The sequence below is a fragment of the Entelurus aequoreus genome, linkage group LG16, assembly GCF_033978785.1.
Source record: "Entelurus aequoreus isolate RoL-2023_Sb linkage group LG16, RoL_Eaeq_v1.1, whole genome shotgun sequence".
Classification (NCBI taxonomy): Eukaryota; Metazoa; Chordata; class Actinopteri; order Syngnathiformes; family Syngnathidae; genus Entelurus; species Entelurus aequoreus.
In genome coordinates, this window is record NC_084746.1 from 28,174,647 (window position 1) to 28,196,724 (window position 22,078).

At 38.9% G+C, this 22,078-nt stretch overlaps 1 protein-coding gene across 4 annotated transcripts in view; it reads left to right on the forward strand.

Moving 5' to 3' along the window:
* Positions 1–22,078, forward strand: part of agap3 (ArfGAP with GTPase domain, ankyrin repeat and PH domain 3) — a 425,021-nt gene that overhangs the window by 276,839 nt on the left and 126,104 nt on the right. For all 4 annotated transcript variants that reach the window (XM_062022533.1, XM_062022534.1, XM_062022532.1 and 1 more), the window contains exons 10-11: positions 4,493–4,597; positions 21,184–21,355. In XM_062022533.1, coding sequence (XP_061878517.1) covers positions 4,493–4,597; positions 21,184–21,355 — 277 coding nt within the window. The remainder of the gene's footprint in view (positions 1–4,492; positions 4,598–21,183; positions 21,356–22,078) is intronic.

Here is a 22,078-nt window from a genome sequence, read left to right on the forward strand (position 1 = left end):
CTTAACAATAGGGCCCGTTTTTGGGTCGCGAGCGCCCCCTAGAGGGCCGCCATAAACATGCTTTGATGAAATGTTATTTTAATGAACATTTTAATGAAAAATATTTCTTGCAATATGCATTTTCTTGTGTCTGGATCATTCCACCGTACGCTCGCAGGGAGTGCCAGCATCTTCCATAAGCGCACCTTCGGCCCCCTAAAAAAACGAGTTCCATTGTAGATGCACTGCAGGACTTTATACACCAGGGGTGGGCAATTAATTTTTACCGGGGGCCGCATGAGCAACCTGAGCACTGCTGGAGGGCCACACCGACAATATTTCAATTACATTTTGCTCAAATTATTTTTGATATACCGTAAGATAAATAATAATAATAATTTCATTTAACCTAACTTAACTTTATACAAAAGCAGATTTCTTTTGATGGTGTTATTTTTAACACTGTCTTAAACAACACTTCCTGATGTATAATACAATGCAAAAATGTCCATTTCTCTCACTTTATCCTGCATCCTCTTTAAAAGTCCAACATTTTTCCCCGTCAGATTTGGACAACCATCTGTTGTCACACCTGCCAGCTCGTCCCATTTCAGTCCTAACATGTCCAAACACGCATTTACCTATGTCAGGGGTCGGCAACCTTTACCACTCAAAGAGCCATTTTGGCAAGTTTCACAAATTAAAGAAAGTAATGGGAGCCACAAAACATTTTTTTAAATTTAATAAATAATAATTTAATAAAATGAAAAACACCGCATACAAAGTTTAAATGCTTTGTGCTATGTTAACCAGGGGTCTCCGACACACGCACCGGCACGCACTTTAATGTGGAAATTTGATGTTAGTGCAGCCCGCGAGTTTTGAATGAATGGCGCTTGATAGCGTCATACTTGCCAACCCTCTCATTTTTCCCGGGGGACTCCCGAATATCAGAGCGTGATGACACTGCATTTGGCGCCCTCTACAGTCTGTCCTAACAGTGTACCTGCTCGACCACACGTAGAATGCAGTTTCAGCTTGCTCACGTAAGAGACAGCAAGGCGTACTAACTCAGCAGCCACACATCTTACACTGACGGTACCAATACCCAGAATCCCATGCAGCCCTAACTCTTCCGCTCAACCAACGCACGGAGAGGGGGGGGGTTGATGTGTGGGGGGATTTGGTGGTAGCGGGGGTGTATAATGTAGACCGGAAGAGTTAGGGCTGCATGGGATTCTGAGTAATGGTTGTGTTGTGTTTATGCTGTGTTACGGTGGGATGTTCTCCAGAAATGTGAAGTGAAGTGAAGTGAATTACATTTATATAGCGCTTTTTCTCAAGTGACTCAAAGCGCTTTACATTGTGAAACCCAATATCTAAGTTACATTTAAACCAGTGTGGGTGGCACTGGGAGCAGGTGGGTAAAGTGTCTTGCCCAAGGACACAACGGCAGTGACTAGGATGGCGGAAGCGGGGATCGAACCTGCAACCCTCAAGTTGCTGGCACGGCCGCTCTACCAACCGAGCTATACCGTCCCAAATGTGTTTTTCATTCTTTTTTGGTGTGGGTTCACAGTGTGGCGCATATTTGTAACGTAACAATGTTAAAGTTGTTTGATACGGCTACCGTCAGTGTAAGCTGTGTGGCTGATGACTAAGTATGCTTTGCTGTCTCCTGTGTGTGCAAGTAATAACAACATGCAACATGTGGCTGGACTGGCACGCTGTATGTAAATGCTATAGAGGACAATTACTGCAGTGCAATTAGGGCACGCCCTTTATTTAGTAATTAGAGTGTAAATAGGATTATATTTTCCCTGGGAGTAATCTATGAGAGACACTGAGATCCATAAGTCTCCTGGGAAAATCGGGGGGGTCGGCATGTATGTAGCTGAGCCGCATCAGAGTGGTCAAGGAGCCGCGGGTTGCCGACCCCTGACCTATGTGAACAAGTCATTACCTGTGGTTGTCTCTTTAATTGACTGCATGGCTGCCAGCTCCTTTGTGGTTTGAAAGTCTGCAGTTATCCCACGTAAGAAGATGAGCAGCTGGGCGGTGTCACGTACATCGCAGCTCTTATCCAAAGCCAGCGTAAAACAGTCAAAGTCGGCCGTTCTGTTCTTCAGCTGAAGCTCCAAGTTTCCAGCGATGGTCTCAACCCGCCTCGTTACAGTGCGTCGGGAGAGAGACACGTTGTCAAATGCGCCCCTCTTCTCCGGGGCATATCAGCGCAACAGAGTCCAATAAGCACTCCTTAATAAACTCTCCGTCAGAAAACGCCTTACTTTTTCTGGCGATTTTGTGAGAAATTACGAAACTTGTCCTGACTGCTGCATCTCTGGGGGTGTGACATTTGGCAAAAAGTCCTTGTTGGGTTTGCAGTTTTACCATCAACCTCACGCGGGCCGGACAGGGACGCACAAAGGGCCTGATGTGGCCCTCGGGCCGCCGAATGCCCAGGTCTGTTATACACAGTAATACCGTTACCAAGTTTTCAGCAAATAAATGGCCTGGATTCAAGCAAAACATTTTCAAAAATGTTACTGTATGACATTCTGACAATAGAATTGCATTTTGTCAAAACATTGTGGTCTTTTTTTAATAGTTAATATCCTGCAATTAATCATGATTAAACAAAATTTAAAAAAAGCAATTAATATTTTGTAATTTGACAACACTACTTTCAACACAACAGCGCAGGAGAAGTTACTATTTATAGTCCCAGTTTTGGGGAATATCCTTGCACACAGACAACATCCCGCCTCTCTACCACACTGATACTTTCTCTGATGGCGGGAAATTGCCGGGTTGGGTAACTAAGTCCCTCCCATTTTGTGCCATTTATACATAGCAGCTGCACAGGGAGGAAAGACAACAAAGTGTTGGCTTTTACACATCATTTTAGAGCTTTAACAAAACTATTAGAGCAGGGGTGTCAAAGTCAAGGCCCGCGGGCCAGATCTGGCCCATGAATGAATTATCTATGGCCCCCAGGATGATATTTGATTAGTATTAGAACCAGCCCGCAGGCCACAGCCACCTGCTGCTGTTTTGCACACATCAATACTCCATCAGTGTTGGCGCTAGAAATTTTCAAAATCGGGTCCCAGGGACCCCATCAAGTCATAAAAATGGGGTCCCACAGTAAATTTTTCGGGTCCCACTTTTTTGTAACCGTTTTGAAAACAAGTGCTTAATGTATGCATTATCCTGTTATATCTCACATTCTATATTGTGTTTTGGAAAAAGGTTGTCATAAACGTTACTTAATTCATTTTAAAAAATAATACGAAAGAAAACATTTTTTAACATTCATTCACTTTCCTATTTCCTTCTTGGATCTAAACTTTAGAGCTGCCGGTATTTTTTTCTATATTTTTATTGTAATATTTTCAGAATGTGTTTGTTCTATTTTTGGCCAAAGTAAGACAAAGAAAACAATCTGAAGTTGTCTTTATTTTTTAGTTTTAATGCCATGATTTTAATGGTCCGGCCCGCATGTGCACAGATTTTCCTCCATGCGGCTTTTAAAAAAAAAAAAAAGTTTAATTTTAATGAAAACCATTTCTTGCAATATGCATTTTCGTGGCTGGATCACGGTCTGTTAGAGTTTTGTTTTTTTATATAATTTTTCATTTTAATGAAAAACATTTCTTGCAATATGCATTTTCTAGTGGCTCAATCATTTTAAAAAAATAATACGAAAGAAAACGCATTTTTAACATTCATTCACTTTCTTCTTTCCTTCAAAACTTTTAAACTTTACCGCTGCCGGTATTTTTTACTATACTTTTATTGTAATATTCTCAGAATGTGTTTGTTATATTCTTGGCCAAAGTAAGACAAAGAAAACAATCTGAAGTTGTCTTTATGTTTTAGTTTTAATGCCATGATTTTAATAGTCCAGGCCGCGTGTGCACCGATTTTCCTCCATGCGGCGTTTAAACATTTTTTTTTTTAATTTTAATGAAAACAATTCCTTGCATTATGCATTTTCTTGTGTCTGGATCACCATCTGCGGCCCCTGAGCTAAAATGAGTTTGACACCCCTGGATTAGAGAGCTTGTAAGAAACTGACATTGCAAAATCTGCAAAAGTGGTAGAAATAAACAATTTAATTCTTGAACTTCACCTTTATCCATGTAACATATTGGCCAAGCCTCACTTGTGTCTCTTGTTGACACACCAATAAAACTCCCCTGACTGATGCACTGTGACTAACTAGAGAGCCTGTCCAATGCATCATGTCGGCCATATTTGCGGACTGTGTTTCAACAGCACCCGCTATATTTTCTGGAGTAAAGCATTGCGGCCCAGTGACGCTAGAAAAATATCATCTTCCAGTGTAAAAAAAGAAATAAAGGTGCGCTCTAACACATTCCCCAACTGAATTCCGCTGAGCCCGCGGCGCTCCAAGTGTTTGCCGTAATGGCGACGCCGGCTGTGCTTATGGTGTTTAACGTACATTTGATGGCTGGCGCTCACCGTGTGTTTATGTGCTCTCTGACAGGGAATCCTCCTGAAGCGAAGTGGCAAATCCCTCAACAAGGAGTGGAAGAAGAAATACGTCACCCTGTGCGATAACGGCGTCCTCACTTATCACCCCAGCTTACACGTGAGTCCCACCGCGCCCCGCCGGCCCCTCCTCCTCCTCTCATCACATCCCATTTCTTTTATGTGTTTGGTCGGAGCTCCCGAGCTTCTCTCCCGACTGCTAAGCTTTGCTTTCCCTCCCTCTCTCGCTCGCTCGCTCTCTCTCCATGCCACTCCATTTCCTGCTGCATCAAAGTCGATTACAAACAGGCAGCTAATGACTTGCCTGAGCCTGATTGCTATATAATGGCTATTTAGGCCAGTCTCCAGCGTTAGTGTTAAGCAAGGGGGCATCCCGGTGGTCATCTCTGACCTCCCGCGGTGCTCATTCCTGCTAATGGAGACGTGGCCGCGGTCTTCGACTTCACGCTGCCTTGTACTTGTAATGTCTCTCCCCGCGTGGCAGCCGAGTCTGGCCCGGCCGAGCACATCCATCTTTGTCAGAGTCCCGCCGGGTCGGCTAATGCCGCTTAAACACTCCACTGGCTGTCGGTGCCACAGAGAAAAAGGTCCATTTTTTGCCACAACTTTCCTTATATCAGTCAATACGTTTGTAAAAAGCAATTTTGGCCACTTTAGACAAAATGATTGTTGTTTATACTGGCCAGTCATCAGTAAAACAGTAAATAAAAAGTGATCTTATGAAAAACCCAAAGTGACGTTGGCATGTTGTGTAAATCGTTAATAAAAACAGAATACAATGATTTGCAAATCCTTTTCAACCTATATTCAATTTGAATAGACTGCAAAGCCAAGATATTTAATGCTCGAACTGAGAAACTTGTTTTTTTTTGCAAATAATCATTAACTTAGAATTTAATGGCACCAACACATTGCAAAAAAGTTGGCACAGGCATTTTTACCACTGTGTTACATGACCTTTCCTTTTAACAACACTCAGTAAATGGTAGGGAACCAAGGAGACCAATTTTTGAAGCTTTTCAGGTGGAATTATTTCCCATTCTTGCTTGATGTACAGCTTAAGTTGTTCAACAGTCCGGGGTCTTCGTTGTGGTATTTTAGGCTTCATAATGCGCCACACATTTTTAATTGGGGACAGGTCTGGACTACAGACCTGGCTTCATGCACTCTTTTACTATGAAGCCACGTTGATATAACACGTGGCTTGGCATTGTTGTTGTTGATAAATGGCTTTGGCTTTGCATAGTAGAGTTTTAACTTGCACTAACAGATGTAGCGACGAACTGTAGTTACTGACAGTGGTTTTCTGAAGTGTTCCTGAGCCCATGTGGTGATATCTTTTACACACTGATGTTGCTTTTTGATGCAGTACCGCCTGAGGGATCAAAGGTCAAGGCCTTGCCGCTTACGTGCAGTGTCTGATCCAGATTCTCTGAATCTTTTGATGATATTACGGACCGTAGATGTTGAAATCTCAAAATTCCTTGCAATAGCTCGTTGAGAAATGTTGTTCTTAAACATCTGCCTATTACCTGACACCTGACATGTTAGCTACTTCTCTTTGTTTATAATGTCTATTTTCTATTTCCTGCTGGACCTACTCTCTATTTTATGCTGCTGCTGTCATATAGACTGTATATACTGTAATATTGTACATGGTCATTGGTTTATATTGTATATATGTTATAGACATAATATAATATATCTGTATATAAATTACTCTGTACACATATTATGTATATATTCGTATATATGTTAGATTTTTTTATAGCTATATTAGTCTATTTATACCTGCATTGTCCTTTCCATCATTGTAACTGAGCTACTGTGTTGAACAATTTCCCTTGTGGATCATTAAAGTTTGTCTAAGTCTAAGTCTAAGTCTAAGTCTAAGTTGGACAATTTGCTCACGCATTTGTTCACACCGTGGTGACCCTCGCCCCATCCTTGTTTGTGAATGACTGAGCATTTCATGGAAGCTGCTTTTATACTCAATCATGGCACCCACCTGTTCCCAATTAGCCTGTTCACCTGTGGAATGTTCCAAATAAGTGTTTGATGAGCATTCCTCAACTTTCTCAGTCTTTTTTGCCACTTGTGTCAGCTTTTTTGACACATGTTGCACGCATCAAATTCCAAATGAGCTAATATTTGCAAAAAATAACAATAATTTACCGGTTCAAAACATTAAATATCTTGTCTTTGCAGTCTATTCAATTGAATATAAGTTGAAAAGGATTTGCAAATCATTGTATTCTGTTTTTATTTACGATTTACACAACGTGCCAACTTCACTGGTTTTGGGTTTTGTAAATGATACAGGTTTAAATATTTGCATTTGCATGTGCAATGCATTTGAGTGACTATATGATGTCACATATTTTTTAGTTCTTTAAAAATAGTATAATTTTGATTGAAACGCAAATAAAATTTAGCAGTTGGCTTTTAATTTCCTAATTTAGTAAAAAATGCACCTGCAGATAAGCTGATTGGCAACGGTAAATGGTCCCTTGTGTGTGAATGTTGTCTGTCTGTGTTGGCCCTGGTATGAGGTGGCGACTTGTCCAGACTGCCCTATCCCAACTGCCCGAGTGCAGTTGGGATAGGTTCCAGCCATCCTCCCCTGCGCCGAGAGAGGGATACGCGGTAGAAAATGGATGGATTATGGAAGAAAGTCCAATACACATGCCTTATATTGATCAAAAAGTGTATAACGTTATGCTAATGTGTAAGAGTAATATGATATTTGGTAGATGTCATGTGACGTCTCTCAGCCAATCGACATTTAAGATGGTATTATTTACAGGACCAGTCAAAAGTTCAGATACGCATTCTCCCTTTCTAAATTGGAAAAGGGTGTCCAGACTTTTGATGAATTTGTCTGTTAATAAAGTACATTATTGTAATAAATGTAATTATATATGCTGAATGTTGATTTCACATATTGAAAAAGCCCCCTACATTTATTACACTAAACTTTTAATCAGTAATACTTTATATTGTGAGTTTTATACAAAAAAAAATTTTTATCTGACATCTAAAACCCTAATGACTTATTTACCTTTTACAAGAAATACATTGGAGTTAACTCCGTCGCTTGCTAGCTCGTGTGCGTTAGTTTTCTTCTATCCTTATTTTGTTAGCACAGGCAGGATAGCGCAGCACTTTTATTGTGAAGACAGGAACTGTGCGGTCGGTCTTTGTGCTTTTGACGGCCGGTACAGAGAGAGAGTCTGTTGAAATAAAAAGTGCTTCTCGCGTTCCTGCCGGTTGTTGTTTTTTCGTTATACTGCCAGCGTCATCTCACAAGATCCTCGGGCGCCGTGAATGTCAATCAAGTGACGAAAGTGACGTCATAGTGAAGATTGATGATCGCAAATTTTTTTGGTCTATTTTTTCATCGACACTCTCCGCAATCGACCGGTAGGTCGCAATCAGACTTAATGGCCACCCCTGCCCTAAAGCATCCGGTTACATTATTTACACATGTGTGTCTTCCTCCACGACTAATGGTGGTGCTGTGGCTCCTTTTAGCTCCTTTTGGTGTTTTCTTTGGGACAGCATATTTTATGAAGTACTATTTAAGGTATCAAGCGCAGCGGTTAACACTCACAGTCGCCGGGTACTTCATGCAGAAAACATACAAGTTAGGCCAGCTGGTGACTCGAAATTGTAGGCACGAGTATGAGTGTCTATACTGTATATATACATAATGTGTATATACTGTATATGTGTATATATGTATACATTTACATACATACTGTATGTATATATACATATATGTATATATATATATATACACATATATGTATGTATGTGTATATATGTTTATAAATAAATATATGTATGTACAGTATATACATATGGATATATGCCGTGCTCGAATTTAACCACGGCAACTGCGGCAAAAGTCGCGACCGCCCTCGTCATTTGCCGTAAGCCCTAAAAAATTTACCAACATCTGCGGCAAGAACATGCCGTGACCGCCCATGACTTTTTACTTGTTAAATGTACTAGAGATGTAACAGTAAACGGTATGATGACAATTTGCGATAAAATTCCAGACGGTTAGTAATACCGTTTAATTTTTAAATTACCGAAAAACCGTCATTTATAATTAATTTTAGGCAACAGGAAGTCAGGCGCAGGCGCACTAGCGTCGTTTGGCTTGATAATCATGACGAACTAAGAACACCAACTTTGCTGGGCAGATTTCCCCTCGGAGTAAACGGAGCCAAATGCTTGGTTTAACGTCATTTTTCCCTCGGTTCCCGCCGTGCGTTAAAGAGTGCACTGTTGTGTTTAGATGGAGACAAGTGTTGACAATAATGGAGACAGACGCACTTGTCCCCACACTAAAAGTATACAGCGGAGGAGAAAACTATTTGATGTTTAGCAGCAGGAGATGTGTCGTGAATGTTGGCACAACTTGTTTATAAAGTCTTTAGTTTGTTTACTGGGATGTTCAGTTGTCATTTATTTAACTGCAAACTGTATCAGTGTTTAAATAACATCAATACTAGCTCAAATGTTTTGTCATCTCATCGAACTGAATGAAGGCTGTGAAGATTGTGTATTCGATGTGTGAGGTGTCACTCCTCTTTATTTTTGTTGGCCAAACTGTTGTACTGAACCAAGAGAAGAACATAGCTTGTTTATTAGACTTCATCTTAATTAGCCAAACTGCTTAGTATTTTATTTTATTATCAAAAAGTAAACACAAGGTTTTTATACATTACTCATTAAAATTACACAGCATTTTTTTAATGTTTTATTGTGTATAGTTAATTCCTATGTGACATATTTCTGCTCAAACTCTTAATGGATCTGTCCCGATACATCATGTACATATAAATGTACATAACTTAAATACCTCCCCCTATCAAAATGTAAAAGTAGAGATAAAGGCATGACAAGTTTATATTAATAATGAATTAAAAAAAACAGTTTATATATATATATATATATATATATATATATATATATATATATATATATATATATATATATATATATATATATATATATATATATATATATATATATATATATATATATCGCGATCAAAAGTTTACATACACTTGTAAAGAACATAATGTCATGGCTGTCTTGAGTTTCCAATAATTTCTACAACTTATTTTTTTGTGACAGAGTGATTGAAACAAACAATGAGCTGTTTGGTCCAATACACAGCAATATGTTTGGAGGAGAAAATGTGAGGCATTTAATCCCAGTAACACCATCCCTACCATCAAGCATGGTGGTGGTAGTACTATGCTCTGGGCCTGTTTTGCTGCCAATGGAACTGGTGCTTTACAGAGAGTAAATGGGACAATGAAAAGGGAGGATTACCTCCAAATTCTTCAGGACAACCTAAAATAATCAAACCTAGCCACATTTTCAGTAGACCCATAATAAATTCATAAACGAACCAAACTTCATGAATGTGCTCCAATCACTCTATCACAAAAAAATAAGAGTTGTAGAAATGATTGGAAACTCAAGACAGCCATGACATTCTGTTCCTTACACGTGTATGTAAACTTTTGACTGTATATATGTTTGCATTGGTGCCCTAAAATATGAGCCCTTCTTTAAGGCAACACTTGCCTTGACCTTAAAAAGTTAAAATGTGAGGCCTGTATATGTATGAATACGTGTTCTGTGATTGACTGCTGACAATTTCAGGGTGTACCTTGCCCCCAGCTCACCCCAAAAAAGGATATGTGTTATTAAAAATGGATGGCTGAATCGGAATTATTTCCTCTCATCCTTAGCTGTTAAGAGCACCTAGAGGGAAATATTAAACGCTGTTAGCATCTTGTGTCTAACAGGAAGGGTCAATAAGAACAAATTGGGTGTTGAACTGTCGTTAGCCAAGATATGCTAATCTAGCGATGTATTTTATGTACTTGACTGAACATGCCATCCTTGATCATTACAACCATTACAGGTCAGCAATCTCGGAGAGAACAGGGCCGACGTTACTTTGGTAACAGCCCGAGCCGGTTTGGCGCTGTGGAGCGTAGCGACGAAGCGTGCGAGGAGGTTGGGGGAAAAGAGAGAGAGACGAACGAGGGAGCGAGCGGGATCCTTTAATTTCACAGCCAGCCAAGCCATCCACACAATCACCTTCTGTTAATTCTATCTGCTACATCAATTAAATTGTTTGTAGAAACTAATTGAATGTGGCTTAATCACACATCTTAATAGCTTTGCACGCTTCGATCTGGCTGTTAATTCCCGCAATAAAACGAAATGAGAGCGCTCACTGGGTAATTAGCAAGGAGGCTTGGGAGAGAAATGAGTGCTTTATGACATGGTAATAAAACGCCAGGAGTTGGTGGGGGCGGAAAAGGCCGACGCCGCCTCTTTCTGCTGAGCGCCGTGGTTTTCACCTCGGCTTGACACATTTGGGTGGCTTTAAAGCAAATTGAAAGAAAATGACTGTTGGCGTTGATTATCGTTAAAGAGGCGGCGTGGGCACAGGTGATGTATGTAATGATTTGTCCACCGCCACAGCGGACGCTCCCCCGTCGCCTGGGACTAACTAACACGGATGGACTTTTAATTTGTTATTCCTCTATGACTCCTTCTTTTTCCTTCGCTAATGGTCATGGTTTCATTTGTTTGGAACACGCTTAACAACTTACATGATTAAACTTGCACGGTTCAACATGTCCAAAAAGGAGTAGGAAGAAGAGGACTTTATTTAATCCTGCCCCTTCTCAGTGTCTCGACAATTACCCATCATTTGTTCACATGTGCGTTTAGAGCGGGGGTGTCAAACATACGGCCCGAGGGCCGGATCAGGCCCGCAAACAGGTTGTATCCGGCCCGCGAGATGAGTTTGCCAAGTATAAAAATTAACCGGAAATTTTTGAATGAAAGAAACTGCTGTACTGGATGTCGCAATAGCAATTCTTTGTATCTTTGTAGATGATGCAACACATGTACAACATAAATTAGTGCGCCAGTCAAAGAAAAAGATCAAACTACAAAAATAACATCCTGTAATTTGATTTTTGTATTTTATTTTTTTTCTTGATGGATTGAAAATCAACACCAATGCGTTGACTGATGAACATTATCACATCATTTATTCAGAAAGTATAAATAACAACAAATAAAAACAATGATATTAACCGCAACATGTAAGTGTAAAAAAAACAACAACAACAACATTATGATTTGTACATTTTCACAATGTGCTTTTTCTATTTTTAAACAAAGAAAACAAGCTGAAGTTGTTTTTATTTTTAAGTTATCGTGCAGTGATTTTACCAGTCCGGCCCGCTTGGGAGTAGATTTTTCTCCATGTGGCCCCCGATCTAAAATGAGTTTGACACCCCTGCTTTAGAGAGAAAGGGATGGAGCATCTAGATAGATGCTTATGTGTCTAAACAAAGTTAATAATAGAAACTAAAATACATTAATAAAAAAATAATTAAAGGCCTACTGACATGACATTTTTTTATTTAAACGGGGATAGCAGATCCATTCTATGTGTCATACTTGATCATTTCGCGATATTGCCATATTTTTGCTGAAAGGATTTAGTAGAGAAAATCGACGATAAAGTTCGCAACTTTTGCTCGCTGATAAAAAAAAAGCCTTGCCTGTACCGGAAGTAGCGTGACGTCGCAGGAGCTAGTATTCCTCACAATTCCCCGTTGTTTACAATGGAGCGAGAGAGATTCGGACCGAGAAAGTGATGATTACCCCATTAATTTGAGCGAGGATGAAAGATTCGTAGATGAGGAACGTTACAGTGAATGACTTGAGAGGCAGCGATGGACGTATCTTTTTTCGCTCTGACCGTAACTTAGGTACAAGCTGGCTCATTGGATTCCACACTCTCCTTTTTCTATTGTAGATCACAGATTTGTATTTTAAACCACCTCGGATACTATATCCTCTTGAAAATGAGAGTCGAGAACGCGAAATGGACATTCAGTGCCTTTTACATCGGCGAAATGCTTTAGCTACGAGCTAACGTGATAGCATCTTGCTTTAACTGCATATAGAAACAAAAGAAATAAACCCCTGACTGGAAGTATAGATAGAAAATCAACAATACTATTAAACCGTGGACATGTAAATACACGGTTAATGCTTTCCAGGCTGGCGAAGGTTAACAATGCTGTGCTAAGGACGCCATTGAAGCTAACTTAGCAACCGGATTGCACAGAGCTATGCTAAAAACATTAGCTCTCCACCTACGCCAGCCAGCCCTCATTTGCTCATCAACACCCGTGCTCACCTGCGTTCCAGCGATCGGCAGAAGGACGAAGGACTTCACCCGATGCGTTTGGCGGCCCGGAGAAGTAGGAAGTCAAGGTGAAGTCGGCGGCTAGCGCGGCTAGCACTCCAACAAAGTCCTCCTGGTTGTGTTGCTGTAGTCCGCTGCTAATACACTGATCCCACCTACAACTGTCTTCTTTGCAGCCTTCATTGTTCATTAAAAAAATTGCAAAAGATGTCCAGAATACTGTGGAATTATGAAATGAAAACAGAGCTTTTTTTATAGGATTCTACGGGGTACCATAACTTCCGTTACTCGGACTTCGTCACGCGCATACGTCATCATACCGCGATGTTTCAGCCGGATATTTCCCGGGAATTTTAAAATGTCACTTTATAAGTTAACCCGGCCGTATTGGCATGTGTTGCAATGTTAAGATTTCATCATTGATATATAAACTATCAGACTGCGTGGTCGGTAGTAGTGGCTTTCAGTAGGCCTTTAAAGGCTCCTCACATTTCCCCATTGTTTTCAATGCAGCGAGAGCGATTCGGACCGAGAAAGCGACGATTTCCCCATTAATTTGAGCCAGGATGAAAGATTCGTGGATGAGGTACGTGAGAGTGAAGGACTAGAGTGCAGTGCAGGACGCATCTTTTTTCGCTCTGACCGTAACTTAGGTACAAGCTGGCTCATTGGATTCCACACTCTCTCCTTTTTCTATTGTGGATCACGGATTTGTATTTTAAACCACCTCGGATACTATATCCTCTTGAAAATGAGAGTCGAGAATGCGAAATGGACATTCACAGTGACTTTTATCTCCACGACAATACATCGGCGAAACACTTTAGCTACGGAGCTAACGTGATAGCATCGGGCTTAACTGCATATAGAAACAAAAGAAATAAGCCCCTGACTGGAAGGATAGACAGAAAATCAACAATCCAATAAACCATGAATATGTAAATACACGGTTAATGCTTTCCAGCCTGACGAAGCTTAACAATGCTGTTGCTAACGACGCCATTGAAGCTAACTTAGCAACGGGACCTCACAGAGCTATGCTAAAAACATTAGCTATACACCTATGCCAGCCAGCCCTCATCTGCTCATCAACACCCATGCTCACCTGCGTTCCAGCGATCGACGGAGCGACGAAGGACTTCACCCAATCATCCGTGCGGTTGGCGGCTAGCGTCGGATAGCGCGTCTGCTATCCAAGTCAAAGTCCTCCTGCTTGTGTTGCTGCAGCCAGCCGCTAATACACTGATCCCACCTACAGCTTTCTTCTTTGCAGTCTTCATTGTTCATTAAACAAATTGCAAAAGATTCACCAACACAGATGTCCAGAATACTGTGGAATTTTGAGATGAAAACAGAGCTTTTTGTATTGGATTCAACTTCCGTTTCAACCATTGACGTCACGCGCATACGTCATCATACATAGACGTTTTCAACCGGAAGTTTAGCGGGAAATTTAAAATTGCACTTTATAAGTTAACCCGGCCGTATTGGCATGTGTTGCAATGTTAAGATTTCATCATTGATATATAAACTATCAGACTGCATGGTCGGTAGTAGTGGGTTTCAGTAGGCCTTTAAATATAGGACTTAAAACTGGGAAACTTTGTGTAACGTCTAAATAAATGCAGAACTATGCAATAACCCATTTAATAACAATACATGAGTAATTGAATTTGTGCAAAACAGAGGCTAAACTATATGATTGTTATAAATTTGGCCGACATTAGAGCGTTATGTCCTGACAATCTGTGTTCAGTTCGAACATGCATACGATACAATGTAATGCATCACATATTTCAAGTTGTTTCATTACAGGAGTAGAAAGAAGCAGAGCTTATTTAATCCTACCCCTTTTCATATCATAGCAATTGTATCCTATGTCCTTGTTCTCTGTAACAGAGCAGTGAATAAATACATAATAAATAAATAATATATGTTGCGCGCGGCCGGTCTTCCTCTCAGGGAATAAAACACACTGGTCAATCCCAAATTCTTTTGGATGACATATATGTTGAGTAAAAAGGACCCCAGAGACAGAATGGTACAATACCACGTTTTACTGAAGCTTCAGGACACCAGCCCTTACAATGCAACCGTAGCATCAGCAAGCGAGGTCTAAATCCAAACAAAAAGAGTCAGTTTATGTAGAGCGAAAAACAGCCCCTCTTGCCCAGAAAGGAGCTGCTTCTCCAAAACAGATAAGGAACTGGCCAAAACAGCTCTGTGAGCCAACAAACAGGAGCGCATAAGACAAAACAAAGAGTTTACTAGCGGACATAAGATAAAAGCAAGGAGGTCACGAAAAGACACACTACATGGGGAAAAAACTAGCTGCTTTAAACATGACTATGGATTAAAAAATAACACTTAAAAATATCTCATTCTGACATATACCATAAGTAAGTAAACAATATTAAATACATAAATAATCATTATCTCAAAAAAAAAGTTCAAGATGTTCATCATAGTTGTTCTTTGTACTTTGTGAACACTTGTAGTTTGAACAGTCTCTTAAACTGGATCATATTGGTGCTTTGTCTGATTTCTTTGGTTAATCTATTCCATAATTTAATTCCACATACTGATATGCTAAAGTTTTTAGTGTTCACATGTTTTAAAAAAGATTTTCCTCTAAGGTTATATTTCTCCTTTTTTTGTTGAGAAGAATTGTTGTATATTCTTGGGTAGCAGGTTATAGTTTGCTTTGTAAATAATTTAAGCTGTTTGCAAATGCACCAAATCGTTGAATTTCAATATTTTTGATTTAATAAATAATTGGGTTTGTATTTTCTCTATTTCCAACATTATGCATTATTCTAATTGATCTTTTTTGTAACACCATTAGTTAATGAGTGTACTTTTGCAGTTATTTCCCCATATTTCTGCACAACAACTCAGATATGGTAACACTAGTGAGCAGTAGAGAATATAAAGTGATTTTTGGTCTAGAATATTTTTTTTCTTTATTCATTATTGACGTGTTTATTGCTACTTTATGTTGTATGTTTTTTTACATGAGATTTCCATTTCATTTTATCATCTATTATTACACCCAAAGTGTGTTTTCTTTTACCCTTTCAATGTTTACTCCGTTTATTTGTAATTGTGTTTACTTTCTCTTCTACTGTTACCAAATAGCACTATTTTAATTTTACTGAGATTCAAAAATAGTCTGTTTTAATCAAACCATCTTTTTAATTTGTTAATTTTGTCTGTTATTATTTGTATTAGCTTCTGTGTGTACTCTCCTGAACAAAACACAGTTGTATCAACTGCAAATAATACTAACTTCAAGTCCTTTGTAACTTTACAAATGTCGTTTATATAAAGATTTAAGTATTTTGGTCCAAGTATTGATCCCTGAGGTACGCCACAAAATATTTTCAGCTCTGTAGAAGTGTGTTCTCCTATCTTCATGTATTGCTTCCTGTTGGTTGAATAGTTTCTTACCCAGTTCAAGACCAATCCTCTGATTCCATAGAATGTGTTAATGACACATTCTAGCTTTGTCCTGCAAATTTGAAAGCAACAAGCGAACGAACGCGTCCTCAATGCACTGTAGCATTCTCGCTAGCGGCTAATACCCCTCCACAGTACATAGCCACTTCTAAGTCAGCAATCCTCGCCTCAAGGGTGGCAAATAAACTACGATCCCTACAAGTGTCATTACTGGAGGATAGGGATGATGTTTGATAAGGAATTATCGAGTTCGAGCCTATTATCGAATCCTCTTATCGAACCGATTCCTTATCGATTCTCTTATCGAGTCCAGATAGGTTGTTGTATATGGAAAAAAACACACAATATTTGGTTTAAAAAAAGCTCACTTTTATTATATAATAAAAAAATAAAATCTAATAAATAAATAAATATTGACTGTTACCCACCTAAAAAAATAAAATAAAATAAAATAAATAAATATTGACTGTTGTTACCCAAAGTATATTAAGTGGGATTTTTCAGAGAAACAAATATATACAGTAACACAAAAACAACCTGTCTCTGTGATCACTATAGGTGTATAAATAATAATATAGTGTTAAATAAAATCAGTCCCTTGGGCAAAAAACTGAAAATAATACAGCTCTCCAAAAAGTGCACTTCTGCTGCTATTTGACATAACTGTTTGTTATGATGCTTTGACATTTTTGCACTTTATTTCTTTATTGAAAGAAAATTCTATGAAGAGAAAAGTTCTTTGCAAATGTGGTTACAATGCTAAAAAATGAAAAGTTAAAGCTAAAAAAAGAAATACACTTTATTGAGTTAACATTATTTCTTTATAGGGGGAAAAATGTTATGAGCGAGAGAATATAACAACTACACTACCCATCATGCAACGGGAGTTACGAGCATGCGCGGTAGCCCCAAAAAGTGTTGCATGTTGCCACGCTGTGAAAGTAAACGTCAAGAACTCAGCCAACACGCCTCGTCTGCATTATTTATAATTAGACAGACAACACATCTACAGTGTGATTTTGTTTTGTTTACAAGGAAAGAAAAACTAAAGTTAAAAAAGGGAGATATGTTGTATATATATGTATGTGCTGCGGTTGTTTTAAGAACGTTGCGACAGCTGCCGTAAAGGAAGTGCGTTGCTAGCCTGGTTGCTATGTTTCCGGTTGGTCGTAAAAGTGTTCTTCATGTGTTTTACCCTGCTAAAATCTCTCAGTAAAGTTATTCGATGGATGATAGCTTTTGTTTTGAACTTTATTACACCTTGGAGCGCTTTTTCCCGTCCATTGTTTTCCTGCTTTCGCTATCTGCGCCTAATGACTGAGCTACGTGACGTCAATTCTTGTGATGTCCCACGGAGCATTTCTGGTCGGGACGGGATTCGAATAAAGAATCAACTCTTTTCCTTTACTATAGTGGTCTCGATAACGGGTACCGGTTCTCAAAAAGGGATTCGAGTCCGAGGACTCGGTTCTTTTCTTATCAAACAACCGGGAAAACCGGTTTCGAGTATCATCCCTACTGGAAGATGAAGAATAGCTAAACATGCTTCACAACACACCGTGGGAGAATATGCTAACCGCTAACTGAAAGCTAGAGGTCTTGAATGTAAACAAAGATGGATACAAATATCGACAGTAACGATACTAAGTATAGTAACACGTTAATATGGTGGTCAGATGAATATTTTCAATCATCAACAAATCTTTTGTCAGTTGGCATCCCAGTGAAAGCAGACATTGTAATTACTTGTGTATTATTTTTGTAAAGCACTTAGTAATAGGGCTACTTGCTGGATCTGCTTATCACTCAGCTTCTAAAACTTGTAATTCATCCTCTGTATACTCAGGCTCAAAAATATAAGGTTCTGGATCTTCATTTGTCCCAAAGTAGTCGTCGTTGGCTCTCATGAAGTCTGCCAGGATTAGTGGTTGTTATTGTCGTTAAAGCAGCGTTTCTCAAAGTGTGGGGCGCGCCCCACTGGTGGGGAATAGAGACATGACAGGTGGGGCGCGAGGAACGGGAGGAAATTTCACTTTGATTTTTTTTATTTTTTATTATTATATTCTTAGATTTTTTTTTTTTTACTATGCTTTCATTTTCTATACACACTGTAAATCACTTTGTGATTCTGTCTGTGAAATCCGCTATATAGATAAATGTAAATTACTTATTTTTCCTGTAGGCTTTACATTTCTAGGTAGGAGCGAAAGTTTACTGACATAGCAACAGTAACTAATGGGGGCGGGGCTAAGCGGAAGCTCTGTGAATGGCGAGTCACTGTGCGAGGATTTGCTGTTTTGCAAATACATAAAAAATAGAGCCACTGCTGATGAGCTGTTCAAGATAATGGACAGTTTCCTCAAAGAACACAACCTTAAATGGGAAAACTGTGTGGGCTTTTGCTCTGATTGCGCCAAATGCGCATTGGACACAATGTGTCATTCACCGGGAAACACTCGCGTCAAGGCAGCTCAGCCCCGAATTCAATGAGGTTTTAACAGTGGCCGTGTCAAGCCTGCAACCCCGATTTGAAAAGCTGTGCAGTGCAAAACAGGCTCATTGCAGCCACTAATGCTGGAGTACTGTAAAACTCATGTTCACTTGCCCTGTCCTCCTTTTTTTGGCAAAGATTGCAAAGTGGCACTTTTATTTTCATTTATTATTGAACTTGATGCAAGTTATTTGATTTATTATTGAACTTGATGCAAGTTATAACACTTTTATTTGATTTATTATTGAACTTGATGCAAGTTATAACACTTTTTTTTATTTATTATTGAACTTGATGCAAGTTATAACACTTTTATTTGATTTATTATTGAACTTGATGCAAGTTATAACACTTTTGTTTTATTTATTATTGAATTGATGCAAGTTATTTTATTTGATATTGAACTTGATGCAAGTTATACCACAGCTGCACAGTTATTTTATTTATTATTGAACTTGATTTTATTTTATGTTATTGAGTTTGAATGTATAAAACTTGATGTTACTTGATGTTCGATAAATTTGAAAATGTTAAGCTTGGCATTAGCGTTCTGTTGGGGCGATGGGGGCAGGTGGGGCTTGAAAACTCCCCCTTGTCCAAACTGGGGGATGACAAAAAAAGTTTGAGAACCACTGCGTTAAAGGAAATGGCGAACGTGATGCGTCTGTGAAAGGAATGTTCCGTCGCCATATGCTTAAAATGACCAAAATGCGTAAATATTACATGTTATTGTGAATGTGCCTGTTACTACATTACATAAATATTTACAGCATGTATATAAAACATTGAGAGATGTTTAGGATGTTTTTTAGAGCGCTTTATAGACTGAATAGATGGACTCCCATTACTTCTATTGTTAACTGACTTTTGCGAGTGTTTATTCATTACACATAAAAATAAGCCACAGTTAATGTGAACTAGGGTTGTCCCGATACCAATATTTCAGTACCGGTACCAAAATGTATTTCGATACTTTTTGATACTTTTCTAAATAGGAGGGACCACAAAAAATGTCATTATTGGCTTTATTTTAACAAAAAATGTTTCGGTACATTAAACATATGTTTCTTATTGCAATCAAAGAACAATTTTGTCCTTAAATAAAATAGCGAACATACTAGACAACTTGTCTTTTAGTAGTAAGTAAACAAACAACGGCTCCTAATTTGTCTGCTGACGTATGCAGTAACATATTGTGTCATTTCTCATTCTATTCTGTCAAAATTATGAGGGACAAACTGTAAAAATTTATTATTAATCTACTTGTTCTTTTACTGTTAATATCAGTTTTTTTTTCAGTTTCAACATGTTCTATCTACACTTCTGTTAAAATGGAATAACCAGTTATTCTTCTGTTGTTTGGATACTTTACATTAGTTTTGAATGATACCACAAATGTAGGTATTGATCCGATACCAAGTAGTTACAGGATCGTACATTGGTCATATTCAAAGTCCTCATGTGTCCAGGGACATATTTCCTGAGTTTATAAACATAATATGAATTTTAAAAAAAGGAAAAAAAGATTTTGTGACGATAAAAAATATTGATGTAATCATAGTAGTATCAACTAGATATGCTCTTGTACTTGGTATCATTACAGTGGCTGTCAGGTGTAGATCCACCAATAGCGTTTGTTTACATTGTGACGCCGGTGAGCTACGGTGTGTAGTGAAGCATGTTTAGCTATTCCTCGTCTTGCAGGGATGATACTTGTAAGAAACGTACTTTATTTGTCGCCATGGAGGCGAGGATTAGTGATTTAGAAGTAGCTAAAACACTGCCGACTGCGGATGGACTTTCCCCGCTAGCTAGCTAGCTATGTCTTACTAGCTAGCTATGTCTTAAAGCACCTCTTCCTGAGGGTGTTTCAGTGTGATAGCTTCACCTTTATCGTTAGTTTTTAGGTGGAAATGCGTCCGTTCTCCCTTTTCTGTCTACACACCTTGTCTGCTTGTAAGTACTCAGTGATTGTGCGCTGCCAAACATGCTCCTCTGCTCGCAAAACCAGCAATGTCATGACGTGACGACGAACCGGTACTTTTCAAACAGAGTATAGTACCGTTTTTAATTCATTAGTACCGCGATACTATACAAGTAGTGGTATACCGTACAACCCTAATGTGAACTTTTCAACTATTCAAGATGATCATTTTCAAATGCTTACAATTTTGTCTTTACAAACAATTGTAAGCTTTTGACCATTTATAATTAAGGATGTGCAGTAGGACATAGGTATAAAATTAGTTTTAAGTTGAATTAAAAAGGCAATAAAAATCATGAAATTGCACTAACTGATACCTGCATAAACCCTGTTATTGGTATGCTCCTTTCATGTAACTTGTAAACACCATATGCTTATACTGTATGTTAGACAGGTTGATACGGTACATGTTTGAGTTCTTTAAAGAGTATCTCTTAGATGTTTTTCTTTTGACAAATGCAAATTCCTTCCCTCCCATAGGACTACATGCAGAATGTGCACGGAAAGGAAATCGACCTTCTCCGGACCACGGTCAAAGTTCCCGGCAAGCGACCCCCGAGAGCGGTGGCCACGGTAGCCCCCACCGCAAGCCCCAAGACCAACGGGCTCACCAAGGACCGCAGCGCTCTGCAGCTGGGCATCGGGAGCACAGGTAGCGTTATTCGCCTCATTACTGGGATAAAGGTTTAAGGAGGAGTCCGTAGCAGTCCTAGCACATTATTGGTACAGGTTCTCAATTTAGTGAAAAATTATACATATTTGATAGATGAATGTAAAAAATGTATGCATGATAACAATTAAAAAGTGTAAAAGTAGATTAGATTCATGTGTAAGATTAGTGAAATGATTAATGTCCTTCGTTTAATGGGCAAGAGGCGGTATTTGGCAGATACCAAGTGACTTCTCCTAGACAAGCATCATTTACACTTATATAATGTACAGTACCAAAATATTTAGATACACGAGTCGCTTTCTAAGTGGGAATGTGTATTCAGTCTTTTAATGGGTTTGTATATTATAGAATACGATATTAGCATTATATATTACGCTAATACAGGGGTCTGCAACTCGTTAGCGCCGCCCTAGTGGCTCCCTGGAGCTTTTTCAAAACTGTATGAAAATAGAAAAAGATGGGGGGAAAAATATATTTTTGTTTTAATATGGTTTCTGTAGGACAACATGGCACAAACCTCCCTAATTGTTTGAAATCCCACTGTTTATATTATACATGATTTTCTGATGAGAGTATTTGTCGAGCGCAGTTTTGTCCTACTAATTTTGGCGGTCCTTGAACTCACCGTAGTTTGTTTACATGTATAACTTTCTTCAATGATGCCAGAGAAAGATGTGTTTTATGCCACTCATTTGTCTCATT